This window comes from Cucurbita pepo, chromosome LG01, assembly GCF_002806865.2.
Source record: "Cucurbita pepo subsp. pepo cultivar mu-cu-16 chromosome LG01, ASM280686v2, whole genome shotgun sequence".
In the NCBI taxonomy this organism is placed as follows: Eukaryota; Viridiplantae; Streptophyta; class Magnoliopsida; order Cucurbitales; family Cucurbitaceae; genus Cucurbita; species Cucurbita pepo.
Genome location: NC_036638.1, coordinates 18,470,564 through 18,494,555, shown reverse-complemented (window position 1 = coordinate 18,494,555; position 23,992 = coordinate 18,470,564). Strand labels below are relative to the sequence as shown.

At 35.8% G+C, this 23,992-nt stretch overlaps 3 protein-coding genes and 1 long non-coding RNA gene across 4 annotated transcripts; 3 read left to right on the top strand and 1 right to left on the bottom strand.

Annotated features, from left to right (window-relative positions):
* Window positions 1–1,534: 1,534 nt before the first annotated feature.
* LOC111790206 lies at window positions 1,535–2,215 on the top strand. The gene is made up of 2 exons (XR_002814460.1): window positions 1,535–1,720; window positions 1,846–2,215. It is a non-coding gene; the product is annotated as an uncharacterized LOC111790206 (long non-coding RNA).
* Window positions 2,216–5,015: 2,800 nt separating this feature from the next.
* LOC111779202 (MAP7 domain-containing protein 1-like) lies at window positions 5,016–6,995 on the top strand. Its single transcript, XM_023659301.1, has 2 exons — window positions 5,016–5,418; window positions 5,697–6,995. The coding sequence occupies exons 1-2, from the start codon at window positions 5,256–5,258 to the stop codon at window positions 6,926–6,928; spliced, it is 1,395 nt and encodes a 464-aa protein (XP_023515069.1). The 5' UTR covers window positions 5,016–5,255; the 3' UTR covers window positions 6,929–6,995.
* Window positions 6,996–14,002: 7,007 nt separating this feature from the next.
* Window positions 14,003–18,196, top strand: LOC111798866 (probable inactive leucine-rich repeat receptor-like protein kinase At3g03770). Its single transcript, XM_023682219.1, has 7 exons — window positions 14,003–15,938; window positions 16,149–16,279; window positions 16,678–16,918; window positions 17,003–17,205; window positions 17,294–17,346; window positions 17,423–17,534; window positions 17,633–18,196. The coding sequence occupies exons 1-7, from the start codon at window positions 14,594–14,596 to the stop codon at window positions 17,909–17,911; spliced, it is 2,364 nt and encodes a 787-aa protein (XP_023537987.1). The 5' UTR covers window positions 14,003–14,593; the 3' UTR covers window positions 17,912–18,196.
* Window positions 18,197–19,147: 951 nt separating this feature from the next.
* On the bottom strand, window positions 19,148–23,809 carry LOC111782282 (probable mitochondrial import inner membrane translocase subunit TIM21). Its single transcript, XM_023663136.1, has 9 exons — window positions 23,587–23,809; window positions 23,264–23,374; window positions 22,148–22,213; window positions 22,034–22,052; window positions 21,356–21,516; window positions 20,567–20,745; window positions 20,405–20,453; window positions 20,019–20,138; window positions 19,148–19,863 (listed from the first exon to the last, which is right to left on the bottom strand). Exons 1-9 carry the CDS (start codon window positions 23,698–23,700, stop codon window positions 19,705–19,707), a joined length of 978 nt encoding a protein of 325 aa, XP_023518904.1. The 5' UTR covers window positions 23,701–23,809; the 3' UTR covers window positions 19,148–19,704.
* Window positions 23,810–23,992: the final 183 nt, after the last annotated feature.

The window sequence follows — 23,992 nt, the reverse complement described above, 5'->3', positions numbered from 1 at the left end:
ACCTAGGCCCACTGTTAGCAAATATTGTCCTCTTTGAGCTTTCCCTTCCGAGCTTCCCCTCAAGGCTTTAAAACGCGTCTAGGGGAAGGTTTCCACTTCGAAATGGTGTTTTGTTCTCCTCCTCAACCAATGTGGGACATCACAATTGTAGTAGTAAAACTAGTGTCGTTACCGTTCCTCTTCATTACTAGTCGATTCTATATATAAAATTTAGGCTTATTTTTCACGATTTTGCAAATTCACCTTATAAACTAGATAATATACACACACATATATATATATATATATAGATATATATGTATATATACATATACATATAGATATATATATCTATATGTATATGTGTGTATATATATACATATGTATATATGTGTATACATATATATATATACATATATGTATATATGTGTATACATATATATATACATATATACATATATATATATACTAGAGATTATTATGAAATTGAGAACATCAAAGTATATTATTATACCCAAAAAAAAGTTATGCCCTATCGTTGAAATTTAAAGGACGAGAATAAACCTTTTGCATTATAGATCGAACAAAATAAATGGATATGTTTGTTTCTCTCTATCATTATCATATTATTCTTCCGATGTCTATCGTTCATTTCCACGAACTTTCTCCATTTATTTTTTAAATGGTTCTTTTGGGAAAAAAAAAAATTAAATGACCCTGAATCTTACGGTCCTTAGCTTCAATAAAATGATTGGTCAATTCAGGTTTCAGGTCGGTTCATATATGAATTGAGTTGTTAGATCGATTCGGGTTCTAGGTCAGGTCACTAGATCATACTATGTTTAGTTAGGCCGCTCTTGGTTCTAGGTCGGGTCGTGGGTCGAGTTTGATATGGAGTGGATCAGATCAGATATTGAGTTGGATTGGAAATTCTATATTAAGTCATCGAGAACATCATAATGTGTTTTCATTACTTTTTAGAAAAGCAGGTGTGAAAGGCAAAAAGAAACATTTTTGTTCGAGATTCTTATTGAAAAAAAATGTATTTTAAAATTTTCAAACACATTTAAGAAATTCTTTTAAAAAAACCAAGAAAGTGTCTCTTTTCAAAGCCTAATTTTCATGGTGATCGAAAAATTAATAGATGAACACGTCATAACCTAGTCTTCTCTCGACAAACAGAAAAGATCGAAAAATTAATCTCGAGAAGGGTAAAATTTCCAATCTCAAACAGAACAAAACTCCACCTCGAGATAAGATACAACACACTGAATACGTGAGTCAGAAAGACAATAAAATCAAATTCTCGAGCTGTCCATACAAAACTTCCTAATATTCGAGCCAGCTATACACGCACATCCAACGTCCCAAATGAAAAAGAAATAAGTTACGCAACATTTTCCTCTCGGGAAAAGATAGCATAGAATCTCATATTGGTCTCTTCCATTCTTTTGATATATTCCACTTTATACCCAAAAACAAAGCCAAAAGCATTGTGAAAGGAATAAGCTTTTATATATATATATATATATATATATATATATAAAAGTGGTTCTTGTGTCCCATATAATTCATTACCCAAAATTAAATTATTTGAAGTTTTGAAGATTTTCAATGTCGAGGCAAGTATTTGGTTGGGATGAAATGGATCAACAAAAGGAGAATTACAGTCCAAAAGTGGAATGGAAAGAGAGAAAGGAAACAAATAAAGACTACTATGAGATGATCATCGATTTTTCGGGTAATTTCTAACTTCGTTCTTGTTTAATTTCATGTTAAAACGCTACTTTGATCTTCGTACGTTATGTTTAAACGTCAAATTTTTGTTTTTGAATATTATCTTGTGATCTGTGAATTGTTTTTTAGGTTGTTCAAGGAATCAACTGCAAATCTCGATGGATAAAGAATTAAAGACTATTAATATTATGACAACAAAAAAAGAAGGATATAATATCGCTCGTGTCAACGAATCCATACCAATTAGGCCCGAGTGCTCATTGGATGATGTCTACGCATCGTTTGTTAAAAATGATCTTATTATTACATTCGGGAAGAAAACAAATGCTTAATTTCCATCCAAATCGAGATTTACTTTCTTAATGAATAAACACGAACTTCCTAGGTTTGTGTAAAACACTATATATACATACATATATATATATATATATACACGTACGTACACGTGCTATGTATTATTTTTATCAAATTTGATTATGTTATGGTCAGTGATATGTGAGAAACTCGAGTAGTTTGGAGTACGTGGAATCTCATGTGAATCAAGAAGGACCATCTTGCAAAGCTAAACACTTATGGTGACCAATGATCTTCAGAATAGTAGGAAGAGGCAAAGACTCTGACCGTGTGTCTGTTGAAGAATGAGTCGGTAACTCATAAACTGTGGCTTGGTTAAGGGAACCCACCGCGAGAAGCTACAAAATATATATATATATATATATATATATATATATATATATATATATATATATATATATGTTTTCTATTGGTTTCATATTCTCAGGCTCGTCTTGAGTTGCTTTTACTAGTGAAAATAATACGGAGTCTTTCAAAATATTTTTTTTTCTATAATTTCTGTGAACAATTGCATCAATTTTATAAATAAAACTATTAAATTGAAATAAATAATAAATTATTGGGAGCTTTTTGGCCTTTAATCTCATTTTAATTAATTTCAATCAATTAATTGATGTTTAGATGATAACAAACGTACCTTTAATTATTAACAATTTTCAGTATTTTGAACTGTACACAGTATATTGAGAATAACGATTTCAACGACTTTTCAATCACTCAAATCAGAGCTAAAACGAAGGAATTACAACATACTCGACCGGATGATGTGGCAGCTAAAAAATGATAGACAAATCAAAGTATGACACTTATAATTTTGGAAGAGTAACAAATGGTGGAATTTTTCTTGTTATTATATTTCTAAATAAAATTATTTTTACAAAATATAAATTTGAATTTACTCGGTCAATTTTTATTATGACTATATTATATTATTATATTATTATTGTATTGTGAGGAAATAGTTGTGAGTGGTCCAAATTGTAAATCTACTCTTTGTGGTGTGTTACTACCAAATTCAAATACTTGTACCGGTTTGATCATGAGCCATTGAGTTTGCTCTTTACTATTTAATTTCAAAATTATTATTGTGATTTATTGCATGTTACCCTCTTTAAAAAGTTTTATAATTAATAAAATTAATCAAATTTAAATATTTTATCGTTAAAATCCTATTCACCCCTCTAGGGTTGGTATACCGATCCAACAATTATTAGAAATTTGTGCGGCGCAAATTTAAAAGACGAGAATAAACTTTTTATATTATAATTGAGATTCTTTTGGGCCCGAATAAAATAAAGTGAAAACGTTACTATATGTTATTATCAAATTATGCTCGATTATATATTAATATTAATATTGTGTTTCTCGTTAGTAATGAAAATTAAATTTAGATTAGTGAGTGACTAGGTCGAACTACTAGTGAGAAAATAATAAGAAAAATCGAGAACGAAGGAAAGTCATCTTGAAAAAATGATACAAGTTCTTTTACTTTCGTTGGTTTCGAACCGTATGAGTGTGTGCTAGCTTGTAGTTAAGCCTACGGGGTACGTATACGAGTCCAACTTATGGGTTCATGCATGTGTGCATGAACGGTTTTGAGAGAAGTACTATGCATTCAACCCTACTTGAAAGAAAAAGTAGAGCCCAAATAAACCGTCACGAGTAGATAGGTTCCACCATGAACGATGATTATATGTAATTGCATTTCTCGACTTCAAATGTGAGATCGAGGAAACGAAACATTATTTACAAGAGAGTATAAGGGTATGAAAACCTCTCCCTATTAGACGCGGTTTAAAACCGAGGCTAGCGATGATACGTAACGAACCAAAGCGGACAATATCTGCTAGCCGTGGACTCAACTGTTACAAATGGTATCAGAACCAGACAATGAGTGGTGTGCCAATAAGGACGCTAGGCTCTCAAGGGGGAAACGAAACATTATTTACAAGAGAGTATAAGGGTATGGAAACCTCTCCCTATTAGACGCGGTTTAAAACCGAGGCTAGCGATGATACGTAACGAACCAAAGCGGACAATATCTGCTAGCCGTGGACTCAACTGTTACAAATGGTATCAGAACCAGACAATGAGTGGTGTGCCAATAAGGACGCTAGGCTCTCAAGGGGGAAACGAAACATTATTTACAAGAGAGTATAAGGGTATGGAAACCTCTCCCTATTAGACGCGGTTTAAAACCGAGGCTAGCGATGATATGTAACGGACCAAAGCGGACAATATCTACTAGCCATGGACTCAACTGTTACAAATGGCATCAGAACCAGACAACGAGCGATGTGCCAACAAGGACGCTAGGCTCTAAAGGGGGTGGATTGTGAGATCCCACATTGGTGGGAGAGGAGAACAAAACATTATTTATAAAAGTGTATAAGGACGTGAAAATCTCTTCCTAGTTGACTCATTTTAAAACCATGAGTCTGATGACAATACGTAACGAACTAAAGTGGACAATATCTACTAGCAGTGGACTTCAACTGTTACAAATGGTATCAGAACTAGACAACGAGCAGTGTGCCAACAAAGACGCTAAGCTCTCAAGGGGGTGGATTGTGAGATTCCAAGTTGGTTGGCGAGGGAAACGGAATATTCTTTATAAGGGTGTATAAGGACATGGAAACCTTTCCTAACTGACTCATTTTAAAACTATGAGGCTAACGATACTACGTAACGGTGAGCTTCAACTACTTTTGATACGTAACAAACTAAAATGGACAATATCTGCTATCAGTGGACTTCAACTGTTACAAATGGTATCAGAACCAGACAACGAGCAGTGTGCCAACAAAGACGCTAAGCTCTCAAGGGGGTGGATAAAAATGAAGAAACCTTTCCTAATTGACTCATTCTAAAATTATGAGGCTACCGATAATACGTAACGGCGAGCTTCAACTACTTTTGATACGTAACGAACTAAGTGGACAATACGTTTCGTCGCATTTTTAAATAAAAAAGTAGGATCGTTTATGTAAGCGAATGGCTATAGGATAGCTTGGATGAATGGTTAGACCTCTAATAAGCAATATCAATGGAAGGAAGACAAATGATTCTCTTCCATTTTATTCTATTTCCACATGAAAGGGTAAAGAAAACCCACCAAACCCTAAATAGTGGACAAAGGAATAGACTTACCCACAAGAAAAATCATATAATAAATTCTAACTCCTATGTGCTACATTTTCATTCGACCAAAACGCATCGCAATGGATTGGTTTCAAAAAAGTTCTAAACCACGAGACAAAAACGACACCGAAAGCCTCGGAATAACATTCGAACCCATCGTATTCCATCCCGAGCGTAATGAATATGAGACGTGCATCAAACTTTCAGGTTTGATCTCTCGAGTCGAATATAATTTCTTATTTACTTAGTCATTGAAATTTTAAAGGTGAGGACAGAGAAGCCTTCTATCTCCGTGGTCCTGTCCTTTCTAGAAATTTTTTTAATAATTTTTATTTTTTAATATAATTTCTATTATAAAAAATAAAGTTGTTCAAATGAATAAAAAAAAATATAAATATTTAAAAATAAATCATAATATTAGGGAAAATGCAATTAATTTAGTTTTTTTTTTTTTTTTTTAATGTAATTTCACAAATTTTAAGCAGGATGCCAAAAGGATCAGATAAAGGTAACTTACGAGAAGGCGACGAGGAAGCTCAAGGTGCAGGGAAAAAAGCAGAACACGGAATTTGTTAAAGAATTCTCCGCTCCGGCCGACTGCTTAGTCACCGGAATCTATGGCCGATTTTGCGGCGATGTTCTTCGCATTATTATGCCAAGAATGCTCTCTGATCGGTCACCTTCTAATGATGCCTCTTCAAAGCAAGAAGACGATCAAAAGGCTTCTTCTGATCGGGAAGCGGCGGAGCACGCAGGGGAACATTGCGATAAATTGCCTGCTAGGGTTCCGGCACCACCGCCGTCTGATCAGAGATCGACCGATGAAGTTAAGGAAATAGGAGGAGAAAATCAACGGAGATCTATGGATAAGATGCTACCGGCCAAACGCAAATGGACAGCTTCTGAAGATGCCTCTTCAGAGAAAGAAGATGATCGGAAGGCTTCTTCGGATGGAAAAGCGACGGCGGAGGCAGGGGATTATCGCGAGAAATCGCCTGTTAGGGCGCCGGCGCCTTCGGCGACGGATCCGGAATTATCGGAGAAATCGAGGCAAAGAGATAATGAACTATTCCCCGAAATCTCTGCACCACGGCCGTCCGCTATTGAACCAAGACGCTCAGTAAAGGAACTCAGAGAAAATTACCAAAAGAATATCTCTGAAATTGCCGCACCACCACCTCCACCTCCACCTCCTCCTCCACCATCACCTCCCCGTCCATCGTCCCGTGCGGCGGCTACGACGCCATGGAACCGGAAAACCACTGGCATCAAAGCAAGAAAAGAAAAGGAAGAAGATCAAAAGCCACCGTCAACGGGAGACGCTGAATCGGAGAAATCAATCCTCGAATCTCAGAAGAACGAGAAGAAGACAGACAAAGAAGTTGCTAAAAAGGCGGAAATCGTCGAATCTCAGAAGAACGAGAAGAAGACAGACCAAGAAGTTGCTAAAAAGGCGAAAATCGTCACTGAATCAAAAGAAAATAAAGAAAGTGAAGAGAAAAAACCTAGCGCCGGCGGGAACGTAATATTCGAGATGCTGGCGAAAGTGAAAGAGACCGGCAAGGCGGCGGTGGCGAAGGTGAAAGAGACCAGCGAGGCGGTGGCGAAGGTGGCGATGAAGGAAGAAAACCGGCCAGCTGTGATGATTGGGGCTGCTCTTTTAACCATTGTGGTAATTGGAGCTTCGTTGAGGTCCGCCAGAAAAAACAAAAAATAATTAATATGTAAACAATGTAAATTTCGTTGAATCTATATGCAATAAATGATAATTAATTTCACAATAATTTATTTGATTTAGCTTATAAAATTTAATACATTAATGTTATGTAGCGATTTGTTCTTGGTTCTTTGATGATGTTCTTTCCTACCTCTTGAAGGAAGAATTCTAGGTGGATTTTAGGTTGTGGGTATCCATGACGGTCGAGAAACTCCGTCTATGTCCAGAATAGAATCATCGGGTCACTTTCATCTCAAGCTAGCGGGCTTGACATGCTGCGAATCCTCTTGAAATAGAGGGGTGCCTTCGTCATCGGCTCGTGCCGTAAGGTGTTGGGTTAAGTCCCGCAACGAGCGCAATCCTCGTGTTTAGTTGCCATCCATTGAGGTTGGAACCCTAAGCAAACTGCCGGTGATAAGCTAGAGGAAGGTGAGGATGACGTCAAGTCATCATGCCCCTTATGCCTTGGGCGACACACGTGCTACAATGGCCGGAACAAAGGGTCGTGATCCCACGTTGAAAATACAATAGAAAACACGAGCACACAATGTTTTGATAACTATAGATCGATACTTCGATGAAACGAGGGGCATCAGTTGTAATTTCACACTGACTAGAGATTGTACCAAGACTAAAATGAAGATACAAAATAAAAAAAACTCCGTGATCATGTGTACAAGACCTTACAACCCAACCCAGCTCCTAAAATCATATTCGATCGTTAATTTCATCAAATATGAACATTTCTATAGGCCATCTCGGAGTCTCGATACTTGAGGGATTTTGAAGGCAGCGGGCTAGCGATTGTGCGACACTCACTTTCCAACGACAAGTGAGCTAAGTCAATTTGTTATTGCGTCGCCTACGGCCAAGCGACGTATGATCGAGCCTCTAGCCTCGGTTTTAAAAGAAGGTTTTAGAAAACGAGGGTAGAGAGAGATTTTAGAAACAGTGATTTTGAAAGAGACGTTATATAAGCAAGCAAGAGAGAGATAACAACGGGATAACAACGGCTTACCGTATATAACCTTGGGTAGGGAGAAATTAACGATATTTAATTGAGATTTTTATGAGTATAAATATCATGATGCTTGTGACAATGCTTGGTACTATGACTATGATATTGCTCACTATTTATTGTCTTGTTTTCCAAGAAACTACAAGAAAAAATCATGAACACAAAAATTTCTAGATATGGCATGAAATTTCATACTCTCAAAGTTCGTATTACTCTTGTGAATTTCATACTCTCTGTAAATTTCTACCGCGGGAAATGGATTTTCTTCAGTTTCTCTCCAGTTTCCGTTCTCCTTCATCTCGCGTAACGGTGGCTTCTTCTTCGTCTCTCCTCCTTCCGGTCTACGCCTATCAATCTGCAAATCGGAGAGTTACAGTCTTTCGATTGGTGGTTCGCGCCAGATCTTGTGAATTCCAGTTCTCTATCCGTGAAGGCTGAAATCTTTCAGCAGAGAGGGCCTATGATTCCTCCTTAGAATGTTTTGATCGCTGGTTCTACTAAAGGTGTGGCGTCCTTTTGTTCATTTTGTTTGTTTGATATATTGCGTTATGCTTTGGTTTCCTGTTGCATCTATTAATTTCCTGCTGGTTTTTTGTTTATAGTTTTGCTTGAACTTATGGCGTCTGGTGTTTGACGTCGTTTTTGTAAGCAAGAAATTCCGAACTGTACTCGCTCAACTGTATTTTTGCTTTTTTGACGAAATTTTGGGTGGTGGAATACATATTTGTTTATCTGATTGACTTGAATTCTTTTTAGGAATTTGGTTTGAGGAACTTCCTGGCTGGCTCTTTCCTCTTAGTTTTATTAAGAATTTGAAGGTATGTTTTAGACTATGATTTCACGTGTACAGTTGCAGTTTGGATTAGTAAGCTTTAAGGTTCACGAGCTTATATCATACGATTGAAGTCAAACTTATTGTTTGGAACGATTGTCGAATGTTTTATTTGTTTGGACTTCGTAGAAAGATGGATACATTGGAGGTTAGAGCCTAATCAATTAAAGTTTGAGTGCTTAAATGAGTGCTAAGATATCCTCCGGATTAATATCCTTCTAATTATCAAGTTAGTCATAAACTTCATAAATTAGGCCTTTGGACATATAATTTTTCAAACTGTTTTGCTACGAGGACCAAAGAACAACCGGTTATTCTTAGGATTTTCATCTAAATCCAAGGAAAATGTTTACTATGTATTTGCACACAGTTACCTGAATTTTCTTGATCGTGTAGATTTAGTCATATTCTAATCACTTACAGATCCTTGGGATGGGAGTTTTTCATTTGAGTGCGGATATAGAGTACTTCTTTGACACATCAGTGCATTTAACTTCCTTATGTTCGTTCGTATGGTGCTTTCTACTCATATTTGCAATGTATTCAGGAATAGGATATGCGGTTGCCAAACAGTTTCTGAAAGCAGGTGACAATGTTGTAATCTGTTCACTATCAGGTAACATATGCACTATGCTCATCATGAAACCTTCTGTTTTTTTTTTTTTTTTTTTTTTTTTTTTTTTTTTNATTCATGAACACTCGTGTAGGACTCTGAATAAATCTGTACAGGACTGTAAAATATTAACTAAAGAGTTACATTTTCTAGTACTTGCGCACACTTATATAATTATTGCATGTCGAGTTCATTTTTCAGTCATGTTTAGAGTAGGAGCTTCATGAATTAAATGGAGTTTGACTGCAGGTTATTTTGTAAAGTATGTATGAAGCTGTATTTGTAATACATTTCCGCCATCTTACTTATCAGGTATATAGGATATTTGATCAATTCAGCTATTTGGAGAATCTCGAGTCTATGGTTTCATTATTTAACATCGTTATTAGTTTATTTTCCCTGAAGAGTTCAATAATTTTCTTTTTTAATTTTCAAGCTTTGGGTTCTTATGTGTTTGTGGTTATTTTAATTTTATAGATCTATGAGTGGCGTTGTGCACATTCTTTTAACAATTTATTAATACACTTCTGTTCCCATAAAAATGTGTTTGATTTATTGATTAGGTACGGATTCTCCTAATAATCATGATAAGCATCTATGGTTAGCTCCTGCTAAACTTTTTCAATTTAATTTGTTCTTCGCAGATGTTTTTTCATCATTTTTCTATCATTTCCTTGTTTGCCATGTACTATTTGCATTTGGAGCAGTTGCCGACACTTCAAGCTCGTCCTAATCTAATTCTACTTTACAGGGTACTAAATGTGACGTGCGAGAAGGAGAGGATGTAAAAATTGTAGTCAATTTTGTGCAGAAAAGTCTTAAATACATTGATATATGGGTATCTACTTCAAATTGTTCTTTCTCTTCCCCTTCCCTCCCCTTCTACATGAAGACCAAATGAGTAAATCTTGATTTCCATCAACTACAATATAAGTCTATTTGGTATCAAAGAATCTATATGATATTGAACATCTTAGATAGGTGGCCTTTAATGTTTGAACATGAATCATAACCTCGAGACCATCTAAATTTACTTGTCTCTTTTACTTTTGGCTGACTCGTGGTGGTGAAGATGTCGTTAATATAGCAATTTGATTGAAATCTTCAAAAAAAAAATTGAAAGTAGAACATGATATCTCTAGAATAATCCACATATACAGGATTTGTGTGCATGTATACGCTTTTTGTACTTGAGTAAATGAGCAAACACAGTAGGGATAACGCCAGCAATTATGAAATAGTAACTATTGAAATGAGAAATAGGTTGTTGTGTATAATGATGCTATTGAGATGTCCCACTAAAGAAATGCCTCGTGTGGATAGCTTTATCATGTCATTGAGGTTTTTTCATACAATCCTAACACGTGCCTGTCTGAAAAGCGTTGGCCTATACAATGCTTAGATGGACAAAGTATGCATTTTCATAATTTACAATTGCAATATTTAACGTATTATAGGAAACTGGACTTAAAAGAACAAAAAATGTTTCATCGTCTACTATTTCAATTGTTGATTGATTTTGGTGAGAGGATATGATGAGTCTCATACACAGTTTTTTTTATGTCTTATAATTCATACTACTTTGGTGGGATTTTGTTTGCTTCTATTGCTATTTAACGTATTGCAAGAACAATGCAGACCAATAATGCAGGGTCAAATGCTTATAGCTTTAAGCCTTTGCTCGAGACTTCAGATGAAGATCTCATGTGAGCTTCCTCCTTCTGATCTCCAAATCTCAATGACATGAAATGGAAATTCTTTTGGTTTATTCCTTAGACGCTCTCTAATGCAGTGAAGTTGTCACTACAAATGCTCTTGTAAATCATGCATAGTTCCTGACTTCTTGTTTAGGCAATAAAGATGATGTTAAACAAACCTCGAGGAGGTCATATTTTCAACATTGATGGGGCTGGTTCTGATGGGCGACCCACCCCTAGGTACTGTTCTTTCTATTATTAACATTCTCTCTTATGTCTGAACTTGTTATAAAGTTCTTCCTCTTATGTATAATTTTTTTCAAGAAGAATGCAGAAGGCATGAGAAACGCACAAGAAATCTATTGTGCATTTGGATGACATCCACAATGTGCTGCTCATTTCATCTCCATTACTTGAATAACAGATGGAGCAAATAATTTTATACCGAAACGTGTGAAGGTTTATTTCTCTTAAGCACTTCTGATGAATCTAAGGATAAATTAATATGAAATTATTAGGATGAGCCCAGACAGTTTGAATATATGTACAAGAGAAGACTTCAGACCTCCAATTGTTTATGGATGGGCCCTACAATCTATGTTAGAAAAAAAATTATGGTAACGATTGATTTTATATTTTTGTTTCTCTTTTTCCTCGGTAAGACAAATTGTTATATTTTGAAGGAGCCTATTAAGGTGGGTGAGGCTATTTACATGCATTTGTTCTGTTTATATAGTGATCACTTACTCTGTTACTGAAAAATAATAATAATAATAATTGCTCCTGCACTTCTTCTTCATGTCCGCGGCCTTTGAGTTTACAGGTCGCAGAATACCTTGGCCCAAACATAAGATCTATCCCAACCAATGGTTCAACAAGGCCCACGTACATTCGTTTCCTCACTGGACTGAAAGATTACTCTCAATTCTCAGTGGAGAAATGATTAATTACTTCTCAATTAAGTTGAAATGTTTTTTTTTTCTTTTCCTTCATCGTACCATCAACTAATTGTTTCGTGTTTCCCATTTTGTTCAGAGACTTGCTTTTGGTGCTAGAAGAAACAAATATCTTCTAGAAGATTGATAAGATCTTTAAGTACAATTTCCCATCCTGTAAGTTCTATCTGTAAAGCTTCACCTTTATTATTCCTCATCCAGGGGCATGGTTTGTTCACATTTTGTACACTGGTTATTGATTAAGCATGATGGGACCCGTTGGACTGTTCCTAAAAGACGACGCAATGAAATGATGCCATATTGTCTTTGATTTATATATATTTGGAAAACTGTTGTTTTTCATTGATTTACTTATTAGATGATTAATTGTAATTTATCATTCATATCTACCTGAAGTTGCAGCACTATTATCTTTTACCAGACCATTTGTAGAACATTTTCCTTTTTAAAAGGCAACTGAAATGGGGGGTTGGGTTAGCCCCGGTTCTTCAAAGCAATAATCGTCCTTGAATATTCCAGGGTGTGTAAATTTCGGTATGATTTGAGTTGGGCCACTTTTATTTTGAATTTATTATGAAGTTTGGAGATTTACAGATCTAACACTTCTTACACATGAATAATATTTAGGTTGACGATTCAAGACAAGTTAACCTCATCAAGGTATAATGTGTAATAAGTATTTGATCTTGTTTATTATTTTATTGTTGAGGCATTTTCGACATGTTAAAAGATATATTTACCCTGTTTATGAATCTTCAATTATTTTTAGTGTTACCCACTTGGTATAGCAAGTATACTTAATGTTAAAATATGATACCATCAGACAATGAGTTTGTTGATGGTTTTAAGGTTTGATTGTTGTAGGTAAGATTGGCTGTGCGAATCAAACCTCAAAAGCAACTTGCGGGTATGGCCTACAAATTTGGGGTATATCATTGGTTGCAGTACTGGAAAAAATAAATTGAAATTCGAATACGATTAAAATTGGAATGGTATTTGAAAGAAAAAAAAAACAGAGAAAAGGAATCAGATTGGTTTAGTAATGGAGTGTACAGTTTGATTTATCAATTAAATTAATTGTTAAGCAGGCAATAATTTAAAAATAACAATAAGTCTTAGATTTAAAAATAATGTCTTAGATATATCTATCAAATGTAAATTTGTGAAGAAATACTTGACCTTTTCTAATTTCAAATTGAAAAAATGAACAAAAAGAAGAAAAAAGAACCCAAAATGGGAAACATGAAATCTCCAGTACTTTTAAATCGCTAGGCTTGGAAATAAGTTAGGTATTAAGCTCTTAATTTTGTAATGAAACATGAGCCTTTTAGGGATAAAAAGAAAAAAGAAGAAGCCCACTAATATTCTCAATGAACAAAATTCCAAACGGTGCTCCAGTAAATATTCACCCGTGACTGAAATCTTGGCCCCAAGTCTGACTCTGCTAAGAGCCGAAAAGAACAGATAAAATCAGAGACTTCTGTTGTATCGTATTCCAAAATGTTTCAGTTTGATGCCAAAAGAGCTGCTTTATGCAATAAAAGCCCTTTTGAACGTTTGATTTGTCAGGCTAAAATGGCATTATTGCTCAGATTCTGTGCTCCCCGTGAACCATATGCATTTGTTTCTAGGGATAACTCATCCCATCATAAAGTCTCCAACACCAACTCCTCAGGAAAAATTCTCCTTCCGTCTTTTAACCCTATTTAGTAATATATATTACTGTGTCATTCTCTCTCCAGGAATGCATTGATTAACATGGTAATTGTGGTGACTGTTTCTGCAATCACCTTTGATAATTAACGTTATTTTATCAAAGAAGTTTGCTTATATTATTTTAGATTTCATAGATTTGGTCGGTATGTAGATATCATTTTACCACTAAATTGGCTTTTCCGCTTATCATCTGTGTAGATCAAGCTTCAATTATTTTAAGGTAAGTACATCCACAAAGTCTTGATTATATAGTTTATATTTTTAATGGTAAAAATTGAGATGAAGTTATTGGATATTTGTGTATACAATTTCTGAGGGTTAACAGTTTTACTACACTATAATACACAATTGTTTAGTGACTATACACACTATGGTACTAGAGAATTGAATTATATTTTTGCAGGTACATAGCATCTCAAAGGCATTTTATTTTATTCAGTGCCAAGATTGTGGTGGGAGTCCTATGCCATTTAATTCGTATTAAATAGTCTGTAAGCCATGTTTAGATTCTAATCTCTTGGGAAAGGGGAAAAGAGTTGGAAAAAAGTAGTCGGCCTAATCTCTGATTAATGTAGAAGCTTTTGGTTTATTACAGCCACTGTACTTCCAGTTTTGTTGTTGTGAATTATGAAGATCACTTCTTGTTCATTGGGGTTTCTCTAACAAGCTTTGAATCTATTTTCCATCATAAAACCGAAGAGACAGCCAGAGAAAGAGAATTTCATTTCTTGTTCATGGGGGGTTTCTGCTTCTTTCTGCTCTCTGGTCTGTAACTCTTTTGGTCTCTTCTAGACTGTTCACACGAGCAGCAGTTACTTCACCTCTAAGCTTTAATGGCAAAACTAAAACCAGTCTGCCATTTCCATCTTCTTCTCTTCGTGTTATTGTTCTCTTTTCATCTTTCAACTCAGCTTCAACCTTCTGAATCCCAATCCCTTCTGCAAATCCGGGAACTTTTAAACTACCCTCAAGCTCTAGCCAACTTCGACAACTTTACAGACTTCTGTGACACTGAATCCACTCCATCTCTTACCATCGTGTGCTATGAAGGCTATATAACTCAGCTCCACATTGTTGGTGAAGTGGGGCGCCCCACTTTTCAACAAAATACTTCGGCTGATTTTTTGTTTTCCACATTTTCCCAGTTTCCCAATCTGAAGGTACTATCTCTGGTTTCTCTGGGTTTTGAGAGGCCATTGCCTCCAACTGTTGGTAAGCTTTTATCTCTAGAAATACTCAACTTAAGCTCAAATTCCTTCTATGGCTCCATCCCGGAGGAACTATCTTCTTTGAAAAGCCTACAGACTCTCATTCTTGACTACAATCATTTCTCTGGTAATATTCCGAGTTGGATTGATTCCCTACCAGTATTAACTACCCTGAGTTTACAGAACAACTCCTTTAATGGGTCCTTGCCAGATTCCATTACCCATATGTGGAGCCTTCGAGTTCTTTCTCTCTCGAAAAATTCTCTTTCTGGGAAGGTGCCAGACCTCAGCAACTTAACGAACATGCAAGTTCTCGACTTGGGAGACAATCTTCTGGGGCCCCAGTTTCCTAAATTGCCGAAGAGGCTAAGTATACTGGTGCTCAAAAACAACAGATTTCGCTCGGGTATCCCAGCTGAGTTAGCCTTCTTATATCGCCTTGAAAAGCTTGACATATCTTCAAATAAGCTTGTTGGTCCATTTCTGGCATCGCTTTTGGGACTTCCTTCGATTAAGTATCTGAATATTGGAGGGAACAGATTAACTGGGCTGCTTTTACGTAACGTATCTTGCAATAGTGATCTTACATTTGTAAATTTATCCTCAAACCTTTTGACCGGAGACTTACCCACCTGTCTTCAGCAATTGGAGTCCAAGAACAATGATGTCATTTACACTGGAAATTGCTTGTCAAATAAAGACCAAGAACAGCACCCCTTAAACTTCTGTCACAACGAAGCTTTAGCAGTGAGTATTGGGCCACATAATCTGGAGCATAGGAAAGGTCATCGTGGGGTAATGACTTTCTTAAGAATTTTCGGAGGAAGTATTGCTGGAATTATAGTTGTTGCTCTGGTATTCTTCACGATGAGAAGGACGTACAAAATGGGCGTTCTTAAAGAACCACCAACAAGGTTTGTAACAGACAATTCATCTGTAACAAACACAGCCAAGCAGCTGTATGATGCCAGTAAGATAAAGACTTTCCTTTCCTGTTCCTTTCTGGTTGATTTCTTAAACTGGGTTGGCATCATTAAAGCAAGAGAACTGAAAAGTAATCAAAATTTTCCGTTTGGTTGCATCTTCTTGCATAAATATTGCGAAATTGGCGTCATTCTATTGTGAGTTAAGAATTTAATTCGTCCTTGTAGATATATTAAAATCCACAATGTATTTGCAGAGTATATATCTCAGACAATGAAGCTGGGAACTAGCCTTCCTCCTTATCGAACTTTCACTTTGGATGAACTTAAGGAGGCCACCAACAACTTTGATGCTTCGACTTTGATAAGTGAAAGTACGGATGGCCAGGTATCATTCAAGCTTACTCACCAGAATTTAATACATTTTCACTGTTCTTAGTTTATATCTCAGTGACTTTTCTCTATTGTTGCTCAAGACATAAACAGTATTTTTAATTCTTCGTACTTGTGTTATCCACATCGGTTGGGGAGGAGAACGAAACACCCATTATAAGGGTATGGAAACCTTTCCCTAGCATACGCGTTTAAAGTCTTGAGGGGAAGCCTGAAAGGGAAAGCCCAAAGAGGACAATATCTGCTAGTAGGGGGTTTGGGTCTTGGGTCGTTACAATCTTCTTGACTTTCTGTGCATTTGAAGTATTTCTGTAACTATTACTATTGCGTATTTGTCTGCTAATTAAAACTAATAAATGGATTCACAAGAAAAATCTCTCTTGACAATACCAGATATTCAAAGGGATGTTTACTGATGGCAGTATCGTTGCCATTAGGAGTTTAACTTTGAGAAGGCGGCAAACCCCTCAAACCTACATGCATCAGTTGGAGTTGATATCTAAACTACGACACAGTCATTTGGTCAGTGCTCTTGGACACTGTTATGAGTTCCTCCCAGATGGTTTAACCATCACCAGAGTATTCTTAATATTCGAGTACTATCCTTACGGAACGCTAAGAAGCCACGTATCTGGTAAAACGATTTTCCATGGCACATCTCTAGCTATATTATTACTGTAACTTTTGTTGCTAGTTCATCATGGTACTGATGGTACAGGGCTACCGGGACAAAAGCTCTTTTGGACGAAAAGAATATCGGCTGCAATCGAAGTGGTGAAGGGAATTCAGTTCCTACATACAGGCATTGTGCCTGGTGTATACTCAAACAATCTGAAGATTACAGATATTTTACTCGATCAAGATCTCCGTGTGAAAATCAGCAGTTATAATTTACCTATCGTCGTCGAAAACGGTGGAACGGTATGATATGATACAGAGAGTACGAAAACTATCACATATATTTGCATACTCAAGCTTAATGTAGTTGATATATTATGTTGCCTTTCAGATGATTTCAGGAGTTTCATCAACTAGCAGAAAAGGGAAGCGCCATGCTATGGAGTAAGACTCTTTCAATGTTTTCTCAATAAGAATTCGGAAACTGGAAATCATTTTGTGGCGTTTTATGTGTTTACAGAGTGAATCACGCAGATAAGGATGATGTGTATGACATAGGAGTGATTTTACTGGAAATCATTTTGGGAAGACAGATCACATCCCAAAACGAAGTTCATGTTTCAAGAGATCTTGTAAGTACATTTTCTCGTCATTGCATCTCTCACAATCATCATCACGGTTGACAAGTCTGAAGCTGAACTTGAGGCTTTGGTTTTGCTCGTATTCTCAGTTACAGGTAAGCCTAAAAACGGACGATATCGCTCGAAAGAGCATCGCAGATCCAGCAGTACACAAGGGGTGTTCGGATGAATCGCTAAAGACGATGATGGAAATATGTGTAAGATGTCTCCATGACAAGGCAGCAGATAGACCTTCAGTAGACGATATCCTTTGGAATTTGCATTTTGCAGGACAAGTTCAGGATTCGAGCAGAGACAACACTCAGAACAGCCAAAACCCACCTGCATCACCATCACCATCACCATCACCATCCTTATTAATGCCTTAAAAAGATGGTACGTACTTACATTCATGAACTTGTAAAGCATCTTATTTTTCAAGCCCAATACATTTATCTTCTTAGGGAACAATTGTAGCCTTCTTAAATTCCACATTACACTAGCTTATCCACTTGAATTTTATCGTTCGATTAGTCGAACCCGAGAAACCAAACGTCGGTAATAGTCATGCACCAATTTGAATCAATGAAGATGAAATCTGATAGATAACAGGTGCTGTATTAACTGAAAGCCATTTTAGAACAGATGAGTGGAGGCCTATAAATTCCTTTTTTCAGTGTTCTGTTCTCTTTGGTTCTTGTAATCATGGAGTGAAGTTTGTCACGAACGTAAAGAACCAAATAGCTACAATTTTGTTGCTTAAAGCGAAATCACTGAAAAAAATACAGCAATGAGATGAATTAAAAAAAAGTTCGAAAAGACATCATGTTCCTGGTGGAGGGTTTTATTTTCTTATTTTATTTTATTGCAATTAAACATCAATAATTGTCTACTTTTTTTTTTTTTTTTAGCCATNTTTTTTAGCCATCTCTCTTTTTCTTTTTCCATTAAATATTTATATTTATCTTGTTTTCTTCTTTCAAATTTGGGAAGCCAATTTATACTCCTAAATTTCTAGGTTGCATTAATTAAAAAAAATTAATAATTGTATGAATTTAGCTTGAATTAATTTACACCATCTATTAAATCACATAAATAAAACTGTACAGGTTTCAAAATGGCTATTAGTGTTGAAATATCATCAAATCTATATTTAAAAAAGTAGGCAAAAATAGATGAAAAATAGAAGATTATGCATTAAAATATTAAAATGGGACTGTAATGGTTGAAAATCCAAAGTGGGAGAATAAATTAATTTTTTTTACTAAAAATTTCAAATATTCTCAACTTGTATTATTATATAATTATGAAAAAAAATTAAGTTGAAGTGATTCACAATTACATATTAGATTAGTAACTTCAAGATTTGAATTTCTTTTCAAGTGCCCAAACTTGGCAAATCCTCCCAAAAACAGAGAAAAAACCTTATTAATGGACCAAAAGCACATTATTTAGTGAATCTTTCAATTCTCAGCTTAGATAAAGTAGCTTAATTCAGTCAAACATAGATTATTAATTGTAAACAAATTGAGTTAATAATCTTGATGCATCCCATGAACAATACAGAACAATCAGCAGGCCAAAACAAACAAACAAACAAAGAGCTATAGTTCTTATCCTTTGTATTGAATAACATCAGCCATCCATTTATTGGCACAAGCCTTTATGAAATGTATGAAGGTGAGGGGCGCAAATTGAGCCTTTTAACGAAGCATGCAAACAAGCTAAGAAGAAGCAAACAAATAAATAAGCCTCATACCTTCAATTTCCAGTTGATTCTTTGTTGTTTCACTACAACTCTAGCGAGAGCCTAACATGAGAAAATCTGGGACTTCTGGACAAAGAAATACACACAGCATGGAAAGAACAAATCTATCCTTGGTAGGGTAGATTTAGCAGCAAGAGAGAATCAATAACGAGTTACCGAAATGGAGGCTGCATCGTCTATGGGCAAAACTTTCTGATTCACTTGTATCGAGTAGAAGAAAGTTGAATGAGTGAGTACTTATTGGAACTCTCTTGCAAGGAGGTAATCCGAAATATCGAACTAGAAAAATTGGCCTAATCGTATCAAAAAATTTAATGGGGCGGGAGAAGGGAGGAAATCTATAAACATGAGATGATAATTCTAAATAATGTATAATTCAGTACAAAATCTAGAGCGGGTTAGGATGCTGAAAGGTCAGGCAGGCATATAAGATTCTAGGATCAATTGGGCGGGAGAAGGCGATTTCACCTCGACGATCAAATATGTGAACTTCCACTGCTTATCCGCTTGATCCTTGAACATCTCAGTGTAAACTTTTCCAGCTCCATGGGGTCCACGAATATAAAAGTTCACCTGCGAATATAGTTGGCAAGGTATAAAGAAAATGAACTCTACAAAATGATTTGTTAATTTACAATGTAAAAGGGGAATTATTTAGCAACTTCTACAAAAACAAATTATCATTACTAAAACAGTAAAAATTTATCATATTTTAAGACACAAATTACCTCTACTCGCTCAACACCATCTTCATCAGTCCACACCCTATTAGGGATACGTTGGCGAGCAGCCCGATTCCTAGTTTCTTGCCCATAACCAGTTATAGGGGAACCAATTCTTACCCTAACCTGCAGGATAGAAAAACTAATCTAATAAAACATAAAGGCTCAGGTGAATTTGTTGAGTAGACTTCAAAATGCTTAATTTTATTCAAGTAAAACGCAGAAACTTCAAAATGGTTCTCTTTGTTCTCTCGGTCGGTCATTTCTAGCTTGGTTTTCTGCATATGTAATTGCCTTGGTTGTTTTCGTTTCATTTAGTATATTTGTTCTCATGGACATGTTTATCCTGGAGTGTTTAAGTGTGCCAAAAGGTCAAGGTTAATTTCACTAACCTGGCTGTCATCTTGAATCCTTTTAAGAGCCTTGCCGAAGATCTTATACCTAAACAAAAGAATTAGTACATCAGAGTCACTAGTTAAGAGGAAATCACAAGGCACAAGTCATAATTATAAGCAAAACTTCGCAATAGTAATCAATTGTAAGTTGATTTTTACTCTTTTGGTTGAAATATAAGCTCCTTAAAAACTGCATAGCCAGCAGCTGCTGCAACTCCAAGCCCTGCAAGGATGATAAAACTGTAGGATGCTCCCTCTGCAAATGTAACAGGCTTCTCTGGTATATTATATGTGGGGGCATCAAATGGATCCTCCACTGTCGATATTTCCTTTTTTCTCTGATATTAAGATCAAGGAAAAAAACCAGGTTGATGAACTCGTAGGTGATCAAGATAAAGCAGCAGCCATATCGGGCCAATGCAAATAAATGAGAAGAAATTTAAAACTTATATCATCATGTCAGCTTTAATTTTAACCACCAACACCTCAATGAGATACCTAGTAAACGTCAATTCTGGTAACATTTTTTTTTATTGGTGTTGCCTCCTTTATCGTATCACTCCTCTCTAGTTGTTTATTTAACTCTCTTAATGGAAGCTGGCTTCATATAAATATATTACAGAAATGCATTCAACAATGTTTAACAACAAATTGTAGACAGGCTAACTTAAATTTTCCTTGCAAATAATGTTGATATTCTAATTATTCCCATGTACTTGCTTAATTGGATCTAAGATTTATTAGAGATGATCATTTTTTTTTCTCAGTTGACATGGATGTTAAGGACTGCGAGTTGTCATCTTCATAATTATTTCAGGATGCATAAATTTGAGACACAAGCACCACATTTAAATCCAGTCAAAGTTCCTTCTACTAAAACTCAGTACTAATGAACCTGAAATCTAGACTCCCTATTACATGTTAAAGAAACTCAAATTGAACACAAACCTCAGATGCGGTTTGCCCACGTTGTTCTGAAGATTTTGACGACATAAATCTAGCGAAGCACGGCACTCCAGCATTTGTATCACAACTCCTAGCGACAGCTAGTGGTGACAATTTGACAATTGATCCCCTTGCACCCTGCCGTCTAGATAAAACAGCTATACCTACAAAAAAATATATATACATATATAACATGGAAGAGTTAATTGCAAGAGACAGACCCCCCCCCCCCCCCCCCCNCAGGGGACTCAATTAATTTCTCTCAGCATCAAGCCCCAAGAAACTCATTTTCCACATGTTAATCCATAACCATAATTAGACAATTCTAAAATCCCTTGAAACTCCTCCGTTTTTCATCGCCCATGCATAATAGCTTCATATGAGATATCAAAGTAACCAGATCAAATATGTCAAATCCATGCATACAATGTGAAAACTTAAACTAAATAGTCAATCTTTCGAAGGAAATTTTTTAAGCAAGATATGACCCACTGTCCAGGAGCAATTTTGAAGGATATAGACTTAAGTTGCACCAGTAACCGTTCAATCATCCAAAAAAATTAAAAAGAGTTCTCATTTTGAAAACTCACCCCCACCCCTGCAGTAAAATAAAAAAACAAAAAAACAAAAAACATGGCAGAATAACCAAGTTCAAGAAAAATAAATGGAAATAAAACCAACCAGTAGCTCCAAGTGTATCCTGCAAAGTCAATGAATAATATAATCAGACATTCAGTGAATGCTAAAAAAAATGCCAATTAAAAATCAAAGTATGCCATAAAGGAGTTATTGCACCTTCGGTATATCGCGCACGTACCCAGCAGATCGTTTGGCAACGCCTGACTTCAGTGGACCAAGCAGCTGCATCAATTATACATCTTAATTAGAAATCTCAAATTCGAGAACCTTCTGCATTGGCTAAGAATGCTGGTAATTAATGCAATATCATCATTTGAAAGAGAAAAGTTCTTTGAGCAATACCCACTTCTATCTTAGAGTTCAATACATATTTTCTTCTATTCTTTTCCAAGATGTTTGAAGAGCTAATAAGTCAAGTAGAGCAGGATCTTTTTCTTTTTTTAATAAACAAAGAGTTGGGGAGTTTCCGAAGAAATGCTCCTATTAGGGTTGATATCGGCAGGGAAGTTGTTTCAAACAAGAGCTCTGAGGAGAAGCACCAAAAGATAAATTATCCCAAATGCTTGAGGGTTTCTTATAAATGCTTCGAAACCTTCTCATATTCCTCTCTAGCCAACCCTCGCAATAAAATCACTTCCGTGATGGTGGACTCAAAGCTTGTGAAGGCTTTACTTTGTACGATCTTATTTGTACAAAAGCTCCAAAAAAAAAAAAAAAAAGCTGTCCAACAGAACACTTTGCATTTTTTTTCCTTTATGAAATAGAAGTAACACCTTGGCTTATTAGTTTAGTTATTAGAATATTTACCTATCCAACGAATTTGACAAGCATTTTAGGAAGAAAAAGAGCTGAAAAAAGTTGATCAAAACGGGATTTATAACCCCTCTACTTCAAACTTTCTTAAGTTCATTCTAAGGTTAAAATTCCAAGAGCCTTTGAGTTGGTTCAAACACTGTCAAACAGAAAAGATTTTACTACCTAATAGCACAGACATATAAGGCAAAAGGTTTACATATTGAAATTGATATTGAAAGAAAGAAGATACATATTGATCATGTAACCGTAAAAGGTAACAGGAGATGCATATATTTGTAACTGATCAGAAGCCATTAAAGTAGGTTCTTTTAATTATTACTTTTCTGCTCTTTGTTTCAGGGAACTGCGTGTTGCATACTGGAACATCTAAGACACACATTTTGATCATTAGATTGTTCTTTGGTTCCCTACACCTTTTCTTTCCACTAATTCGCTCCACTGATATCCAGAACATACCTCTCTTACAGTTACATACGTATCTGGTAAAGCCCTCTTTGCTCCGTCAATGGTAGGTACAGCAACTCCTTTAGAAATATTCATCCCACTTCTGCTAATTACCTCAGCTGCCTGATTTCCACGCGAAGATAGAAAAAACTCAAGACATCAAATTCCACATTCCATACTCATGAACAAACAAATTTANTAACACAATCTTGTGCAGCTTAGGTAAATTAAGATCTCAAACGAACCAAAAGCAATTGCATTCACCGATCGGAAAAGTACTCAATAATCCGAACTAGTCGAGTAAAGTAAAGACCCAAATTCAAATGCAGATTGACCTTGAGATATTCATGAGCACCGAGACGAGAAAACGACGAGGACTGATGCCATTGACGGAGGACAATAGAGGAACGAGAGACGATCGTGGTGAGCTTCATCAATCCGTTCGCCATTGATTTTCAGAGCTGAAGAAGAATTTGAACTGTACAGAGAAACCCTAGGAGAGGCGTTAAACCCTGATGAATTTCTATGTTCGGGGAGGGCGTTTCGGGAAGAAAAAAAAAAAAAAAAAAAAAAANGAATAATTCTGACAGAGTGCCGGAGAGTGACGTCATCCAACATTTATAATAAAAAAAAAAACAAATTTTCATAAATTTAATGGTAAAATGTAAATTCAATTTAAAAAATTTACAAATGAAAATTTTTTGTCTAATAAAATTATATATTTCAATATATTTTATTTAA